The sequence below is a fragment of the Glycine soja genome, chromosome 9 (assembly GCF_004193775.1).
Source record: "Glycine soja cultivar W05 chromosome 9, ASM419377v2, whole genome shotgun sequence".
In the NCBI taxonomy this organism is placed as follows: Eukaryota; Viridiplantae; Streptophyta; class Magnoliopsida; order Fabales; family Fabaceae; genus Glycine; species Glycine soja.
The window spans coordinates 6,808,277-6,817,814 of NC_041010.1; the positions used below are offsets into that span (position 1 = coordinate 6,808,277).

The 9,538-nt window shown below is 34.3% G+C and overlaps 1 protein-coding gene across 1 annotated transcript; it reads left to right on the forward strand.

Annotated features, from left to right (window-relative positions):
* Positions 1–4,666: 4,666 nt before the first annotated feature.
* LOC114425290 (PHD finger protein ALFIN-LIKE 5-like) lies at positions 4,667–8,504 on the forward strand. The gene is made up of 5 exons (XM_028392159.1): positions 4,667–4,887; positions 4,991–5,023; positions 6,227–6,455; positions 7,562–7,691; positions 7,958–8,504. Exons 1-5 carry the CDS (start codon positions 4,791–4,793, stop codon positions 8,213–8,215), a joined length of 747 nt encoding a protein of 248 aa, XP_028247960.1. The 5' UTR covers positions 4,667–4,790; the 3' UTR covers positions 8,216–8,504.
* Positions 8,505–9,538: the final 1,034 nt, after the last annotated feature.

Here is a 9,538-nt window from a genome sequence, read left to right on the forward strand (position 1 = left end):
CAACGGTTGTCATTACACCAACAAAAATATTGCGCAGAGTAGCACGGGGCAGGCGGAGGTCAAGGAGAGGTCGCCCCTTGCGGGGTGTGGGGTTACGCCTCGTCCAAAAAAAATTTACATAATGATATTATTAGGGGTATACTATGCCAACCATAATACAACTCTACAAATCTCGTTTGGAATCAATCAATGCTAACATTTTAGCACGGTGTGCCAGAGACATGACACTTCAATGTGTCATTTATTGAATGCTAGTATTCCCCTATCAGGAATCAAACAATGCTAACACTACAAGCATGGTGCGCTAGAGATATGACACTTTAGTGTGACATTTATTGAATGCTACTATTTTCTCATTGAGAATCACTCAATGCACTGCAAACATGGTGCGCTAGAGACATGACACTTCAGCGTGACATTTATTGAATGTTATTATTCTCCTATCAGGAATCAACCAATGCTAACACTACAAGCATGGTGTACTAGAGATATGACATTTTAGTGTGACAAATATTGAATCTTACTATTCCCTTGTTGGTAATCACTTAACGCCAATACTACAAGCATGGTATACCAAAGACATGACACTTCAACATGACATTTATTGAATGCTACTATTCTCTCATTAGGAATCAACCAATGCTAACACTGCAAACATGATGTGCTAGAGACTTGACACTTCATCGTTTCATTTATTGAATGCTATTATTCCCCCATCAGGAATCAACCAATGCTAACATTGCAAGCATGGTGTGCTAGAGACATCACACTTCAGCGTGTCATTTATTGAATGTTACTATTCTCCCGTCAGGAATCAACCAATGCTAACACTGTAAGCATGGTGTGTCAGAGACATGACACTTTAGCGTGACATTATTGAATGCTACTATTCTTTCGTCAGGAATCACTCAATGCATGTTGTTCCACCATCAGGAATCTAAGAAGCTAACAATTCCCATACATAAGTATGCATGTGTGCCCTATATTTTGTAGATTTGGAAGGGTGCCAAGACAAACAATGACTAAGTATGCCTTCTCCCATAACATTATCAAGCATGTGTTTTTTTTTACCGTGTATAAATACAAGTAGTGTGTTTACAATCCAAACACAACACAACCTCACTGTCACCGTTCTATATAGCTAAACTCAACCTAAAATCCTTCTTCACCTAAAACTTCTTCTAAAATCATGGCTAGTTCTAGTTCAAGTAAATAACATTTATTCGTCTATTACAACAGAGAAATGCTCTTACAAGAAAGTTGTGGGGCATTGTAAAGATGTCTTTGCCTAGCGACATTTTTCGTTAAGAGAAACATATCCTTATATGTCTTGAAAGAAAAGATACAAGTAATGAATCCACATTACCCTACATCAAAGGGTTGTTACTATATATTTTCGCCACCCTTTATCCATTGGAGATGATTACACATACTATGGATCGTCACCCCTTTATGACGATGAAGATGTCCATAATATATTCACAGTTGTATCTAATTATCATTCTCTTCGTTCAATTGAAATTTACACACAGTTGGAGGATATTCCTGAGGAACCACAATATCAACCCAACCATTCTTTAAAAGGATATTATTCCTTTCAACCTAATTGTTCTTCTAACCATACGTTCACCTAGACACAACCTCAATCCTTCGACTCAGTAAACTTACACACACCCTTTACCCAAATGTTGGGCTCATCATCATTTGATTTCCATGATTTTATGTTGCCTTAGCCCAATCATTCTCAATGCGAGACACTCAAACCAATCTAAATAATCTCATTAATGCAATAACAAGAAGATCCAATGATTGCAATACATTAAGAATTCATAGGGTCTTTTAGTGAACATGAAGATGACATCCTTTCTATCCAAGCTGAGAATGATGATGACAATGATCCAAGAGTTTGCCAATTGAGCCTAAAGGAATACTATGGGTTGGGATGCAATTCATGACAAAAGATGAATGTAAATTTGCAATCCAAGAGTTTGCCATAAAGGAAAATGTTGAATACAAGACAGAAAAGTCTGACCAATCATGATTAATTGTGTATTGTCCCAATGGATGTGATTGGTATTGTAGATCACATTTTCAAATAAGGCTAAGATGTGGGAGATAAAAATACTGGAAGGTTTTCATCAATGTGTGACACACATGATTTCTCAAGATCATTCCAAGTTAGGCTACAAGAAGATTGCAAAACAAATCTTGCCATTGATAAGAAAAGATTCAACATTTTCAGTACCAGTGTTGATTGAAGAAATAAAAAAAGTCTACACCTACAGAACCACTTACATAAAAGCATGGATGACAAAACAAAGGGAAATTGAGCAAGTGTATGGAAACTGGGAGGAATCATACAAACAGTTATCCAAATGTCTCCTAGCCATGAATGATTCTCTTCCTAGAACAATCATAGATTTTTAGACCTGACCAACCATTGAAAGAGGCTGTCTGGTTCCAGGTAAGACAACATTCCAAAGAGTCTTTTGGGTTTTTGAACCATGCATAAGAGGGTTTGATATTGTAAGCCAATTGTACAAGTTGATGGAACTTGGTTGTACAAAAAATACACTGGGACTTTATTGATCACTATGGCACAAGACGGGAACAAACACATCTTTTCAATTACCATTTTCATTGTTGAGGGTGAGACAACATAGGATTGGTTCTTCTTTCTTAAAAATTTGAGAGCACACGTCACACCCTAACCAGAACTTTGTTTGATTTCAAACAGACACAAAACTATCAAGAGTGCCTACAATCGAGAGGACATGGGTAGGAGACAACAAAAAGTTCATGTGTATTGCATTAGACACATTGGACAAAATTCATGCAAAAGTATAAGAATGTTGGATGTGCAAGAAAGTTGTTAAAATGGGTAAGTAACACATTCATGTCAATTACATTTATCTATATCATATATGTAACAATGCTAACAATTCTTACACTATCCTCAACATACGTATTTACGGAGACGATGTTCATTCACCATTATAATGATCTCAAGTCAAATAATGTGGAGGCTGCATATTGGTTTAAACGCATCCCAAAGAAAAAATGGACTCAAGCATTTGATGAAAGTCGATGATGGGAACACATGACAACCAACCTTACTGAGTCTATCAATTCAATGCTGAAGGGTACACATTATTTACCAATAACCGCGATCATCAAAGAAACATGCAGGAAAGTTGCTATACTTTTCGCAAAGAGGGGGATGGAAGCACATCCAATAATAACATCTGACCAAGAATTTTGAGAACTTGTCAACAAGTCTCTCATTGATGTTGTGGCAAAATCTGTCACTCATCATGTCCTATGATCACTAAAATAAATTTTTTACTATGACTGAAACAATAAACCCAAGCGAGTTTGGCCGACCTCCTGGGAGATTTAGGGTCTACTTAGAAACACAAAAGTGTAATTTTAGGCATTTCACATGCATTGCCATCATGTCATTGCTGCTTGTGCATATGTTCGCGTAGATCACAGGTCATACATGTCTCCCATATACAGGTTGCAAAATGTTTTCAATGTGTACAACCATTCATTCGAGATACTTCCCGACGAATCATTGTGGTCATAAAATCTTGGAGATGAATGTTGTCATGATCCAGACAATCGGAGAAATCCTTGTAGTTGTCCAAAACAAGCCGCATACGCACCGAGATGGATATGAGAAAAAAGGGTCAGCCAAAAAGATGTAGTATAAGTTGAACCATTGACCATTCTAAAAACAAGTGTCCTAACAGATCAGAAGGAGCTTAAAGTCAACCACAATAAATTCTCTTGTGTTATTGTATTTTATGCTTTTATTGTTGTATTGTATGTTTTTCCTTTCTTTTATTTTACGAATTATCTTTTAAGTTCAACCGTAATGTCTTTTTTTTATTAATAGTAGTAATTCTAATTTACATTAATTTTTATTATTTAATATGATATATTAACTCATAATTAACTAATTATATTAGAAAAGGATTTTACTAAATCTAAAAGTTAATTTTTACAATTTCCTAACACAATTTTAAAGCTTTTCTAAATTGATTAGTTAAGAAAGTTATAATGTTGCATTCATCAACATGAAAACAATGCAAATGATGCATTGTTTGTACGAAATGACCTCATATTGATATGCAAAAATATACAATAAAAAACCATCAAAAAACTATTAAAGGATAAAACATAATTTTTTGCATTTTCATACATTTTTTTTCAAGTCTTTTTAAATCGAGTCAAGATGTGAAACTTATACCATTAAATTCATTTACATAAAAACTATCAAACCTAACTATTTTTCAAACCATAAAACATCATCAACATTAAAAAAAGCGCAAAAAGTTATCCCGAACAACATTTAAACTAAAATTTTAAAATTATTTCACTAAGTCAAATTTCACAATTAAAAATTCAAAATGAATGTTTTCAAATGTATACGACAAAAGAATTGTTAAAAAATATTTTTCTATTTAATTTTTTAAAATATATTTTTTAAAAAAAAACACTTTAAGAATTTAATTTTTTACAAACCGAATTTTTCACTATTTTTTAAAGCAGTACAAAAAAGCTAGTGTGAATTTGGGTTCCTCCAACCCAATTCACACCTTAAAATAAAAGGGGGTATTTGGGTACATAATTTAGAAAGAGGGGTATTACGGATTACGGAGTATAATTATTGAAAGGCATCCGGCAGTAAAAATCTTTATTTGTGCTACTGGAAATCCTAAAAGCACACCCCCTTAAACTATCTCTGTTTATTTCTTCACTCCCTTTTTTCTTCTTCAAGGGCAATGGACAGTGGAGGACACTACAACCCCCGCACCGTCGAAGAGGTTTTCCGGGACTTCAAGGGCCGCCGGGCTGGCATGATCAAAGCCCTCACCACTGGTTACTCTCTCTTTCTCTCTAAATTTTCTTCTTTCTTTTTCTTTTTTTTTTAAAAATTCTACTCACTAAAGTTTATTTATTTATTATTTTATTTTTTTTGCAGATGTTGAGGAATTTTACCAGCAGTGTGATCCTGGTTAGGGTTTGGCCCTTTCTTCTTCTTTTTTTTTTGTGTTTTGACTCTCCAATTGTGATTCTGTTTTATCGTTGTTTTTTTGTTTTGTTTGTTTCAAGTGTTCGGTGTCTGTGATTTCTTCTGTGACAGTTGCTTACTCATTTTACTGCATTGTGTGTGAGTCATGAAAATTGGCCCTTTCTTTTTCTTTTTTTTTTTTTTAAATTTTAATGACCATGAAGCGTGAAATAGCAAATTGAGCCGTTGAAGAAATTTTTTTAGCGCTTTTGTGATTTTGATTAACCTTGCTGTTGGGGATGGTGCGTTGTAGCTTTGTTGGGTGGACTTGTTATGCATTTTTCTTTGGTCTTTATGGATGAGGTTCTTGTGATTTTGAATAAATGGTTTGCTTCTTCTGATCTATGGTCTTAGATATATTTTGTGTTCTGAATTCTGATTGTATTAAACTATTTTGATTACCAAGGGGTCTAGATTATTTGGGCTTTTTTGGGGAGTCTGATTACAACCTCTTTTTTTTTTTTTCTTTTTTCTCTTAGCAACCCCTTTCGCGTTTTTGTAATTTTTTCTGACAAAAATCCTCTTCCTGGGACAATTTTTGGAATCTATAGAAATTCCAGAATTTAATTTTCCAGGTTCATCAAACTAATTTCCGGTTAACTTTTGTTGTTGTTGCTGCTCCTTTTTCCAACCATAGATGGGATCTTACTTCTTAGTTTGAGTGACATCCTTGTTTTATGACTTTTGTCACTTACAATACATATTCTTTTTGGTAGTATACATGGGTTTGTCTAGAAGTTCCCCATTCTATGATATTTTACAGATTTTGAATCAACCATATGTGGTGAATGAAGATTTTGGTTTGGGATTTTGAAAGTTTTGAAGAACTGGATTTTGTATTTCTCTTGTTTGCTTTCAATAAGTGAGACTAATTCCTTAACATGTGTTGTATTATTTGTTTTAATAGCTAGAGCCTACAGCTAATTATATTCTTTGTTGTTTTCTTTCTTACTTAGTTAGCAGCATCGTTGTCTTGGTAATATTCAAGTTAAAATTAGATGTTGAATTTCTTTTCTTTTCTTTTCATTATAGTATTTAGTATTTTTGCATGTATCTCAAAAATCTAATTTGCAATTTGTGGTATATTAAACAAGTTTACATTGTAAAATTTATTGATGCTTTATTTGTTTACCTGTTGTACATCAGAAAAGGAGAATTTATGTCTGTATGGATTCCCCACTGAACAATGGGAAGTAAATTTGCCTGCTGAAGAAGTTCCCCCAGAACTTCCCGAGCCAGCACTGGGCATAAATTTTGCTAGGGATGGGATGCAAGAAAAGGACTGGCTATCTTTAGTTGCTGTACACAGTGATGCATGGCTACAATCAGTGGCTTTCTACTTTGGGGCAAGATTTGGTTTTGATAAAGCTGACAGGTATAATAGTTCTTTTCTCCAATCCTTTATTATCTTATACTCTCTGGAATTGTTTCAGGTGTTCAATGAGAACATGTTTTGAATGCATGCCATTGCCTTTTTCTTCTGAACTCATGTTTTTTATGTGGCAGTATTGATTTATGTGTCTGCATAGTGTTTTCCGTAGAGATTTAGTTAATGGAAAAATATTTTAACATGGACTCTTCATTTGTATCAATGGAGTATGTCTTCTGATTGTTTGTTTGACTTAAATTATGGTGCCTAAATAAGCATATACTCCCTCCGTTCCTAATTATAAGATCGAAGTTTGAAATGATGTTTGTTCCTTTTTATAAGACTCAATCTATAATGTTCACTGCATTAATTATTTATAGACTAGAAATACCCCTAATTAAAAGAAGAGAGAAATAATAATGACAAGGATAATTTTGGAAAAAATTATAAACTAAGACAAATTTATTGCTATCAACTAATTTAACCACTTTTCTTAATCTTGATGAATTTGGTAATTGAGTCTTATAAATAGGAACAGAGAGAGTATTTTATATGGAAAAAGTTTCAGTCAACACAAACCATCATGAGATGTCTACCACTTGTAGGTTAGAGCTTTGCTTTATTTATGCAATTTTACCAATTGCTAAAGGAAAAGCACAACTGAAAAAAGCATAAGCAAGTCGCTTTTCTTATGCCCTGTGTCATTCATTATCTTTCCTTTGCTTATACTGGATCAAAATGGTTTTTGCAATTGATCTATTTCATCAACAATTCAATGTTTTTTGCATACTTGTCTGTCATGTGTACTCATCAGGAAAGAATGATATCTCCTTAAGAATTTGCATTTAAGATTCCAAGCTTTTCTCTTTATGGAAAAAGGGGGTTTGGCACTTTGCATTGTTTACATTGGTCTACAACAAGCTGCTGACAGTAAAAATTCCGTATACATGCCCCTCATGACTAGTTAGCAGTGAAATATATGTATGTGTGTTGGAATACAGAATTGTATGTGATGATTCATGTAAAAATTAGCATGATGAAAAAAAATGTTCATTCAAAGCAAATATACTTGTGATATCCTGATCAGTGACAACATGGAATTCTTTGTGCAGAAAGCGCCTGTTCACTATGATTAATGATTTGCCTACAATATTTGAGGTTGTAACTGGATCTGCAAAGAAACAGACAAAGGAGAAGTCATCAGAGAACAATGGCAACAAATCAAAGTCCAGTTCAAAAGGGGTAAGAAAACATCTTGTTACATCTGCACATCCTTGTATTTTTCTGGGTTTTTTTAAAATCATTTTTAATATCATAATTGTACTATTTATTGCTCATGCTCTTGTCACTATTGAAGGTCCATATATTTGGTCTGAGTAGAAGTGGGAAATGTCTTATTATCATAATATGCTAAATAGGGTTGACATGCTGTTTACTTGTTAATTTATTTCCTTCATGAAATGTCATTTTTACATAATTGTCTGCTCTATGGAACAAAATAAAAATAGCGAGGATCTGAACCCCCAAAGTATTCAAAGCAAGTGAAGGATGAGGAGGAGGGATTGGACGAAGAAGACGATGACGAGCATGGGGAGACCTTGTGTGGAGCATGTGGGGAGAACTATGCATCTGATGAGTTCTGGATTTGTTGCGACATATGTGAGAAGTGGTTTCATGGCAAGTGTGTGAAGATCACTCCTGCCCGGGCTGAGCACATCAAACACTACAAGTGCCCCTCATGCAGCAATAAGAGACCAAGGCCTTGATATCATAGGGATGTGGGGTTAGTTATCACGGCCCTGTAAATCATGCTGGACTGCTAACTAGTTAGTGGCTTAGGCATTCTGTATTGTGCCATGTTGGTGCATCGTAGGTATTCACTAGTTTGGTCTTGTCAACTTCTTAATGTGGATAGAATTATTTAATATTTGATGGTTTCTGATTCTGAACGTCTCTAACATTTGTCCTGCATTGGGATATTTATGTTCTTAGTACCTGATAACATATTCGTGCAGCAGGCTTCATTTGTGCTTGGTATATATTCTCAATTCTCAATTTTTTTTTTTTCATGTTTGCTAGCATGCTATAGATTTAGTGTGTTTGTTTTACCCTAATCACACATTATGAGGCATGTTGAACGTAATTTGTGAGAGAGAGCTTTGGTGTTCAATGTGGTTGAACATGAGAACAAACTCAGCCTTAGAATCTACATGTGTGGCAGCATAGCTTCCTCTCCAGCTTCGGAAAAATGATCCAAGTTGGCTTTAGGATTTTTAACAGACAAAATGCAGTCAGCATTTAAGCAGTATATCTAACTTACATGCTTCTAGCTTCTTTCTAGAAGCACTGATAAGCTATTTGATCATGTCAAATATATGGTAGTGCAGACTGCAGAGTGCTTTTGCTATTACTAGAATGAAGAGGAGAGGAATTGGTCAAAATCAAATGAAAGACAACTTGAGAAAAAAAAAAAAATTCACGCCAATGGATTCAGTTTCGGAACAAGGGTATCATTGCACCAGATCTTGTAACCCTTATGAATGAGACTATGGATTAGTATATACTCAAGAACACTAATATAATTAGAAGTTGATGCTTCATGCTCTGGCCAACAATGGTACCTTGGGGGTCGGTAGGGGAAGCCGGGTCAGCAAGAATGATGAGATTATGGTGCTGGGTAAGTATAAGAACAAGCAAACCATGCTACAAAAAATTACAGTGTTTGGATTGGGTGATTTAGGAGGGAGAGAAGTTGTGTGACTTTCAGTTGTTTGGTCTGAAGAGATAGGAAGAAGTTGCCAAATTTTGTGGATTCTATCATTTGAGAAATCTTTCTCCGTTTGCCATTATTAGTGATGATTTCTGGTGCGTCTCTCCTTTTCTTAGAAAACAATATATTAAAACATTAAGTAATTTTTATAATATAAAAATATTTTAAAAATAAATAATTGTGTTAAGAAAAAATTCAGTAAAAGATTACATTTTTTAACGAGTATAAAAATACTTTTATATAATGTACTTATTCTTTAACTCACCTTATTACTCATCTAAACAGGTGGAGATTATTTTTTTCTTCCTAATTTTATTCA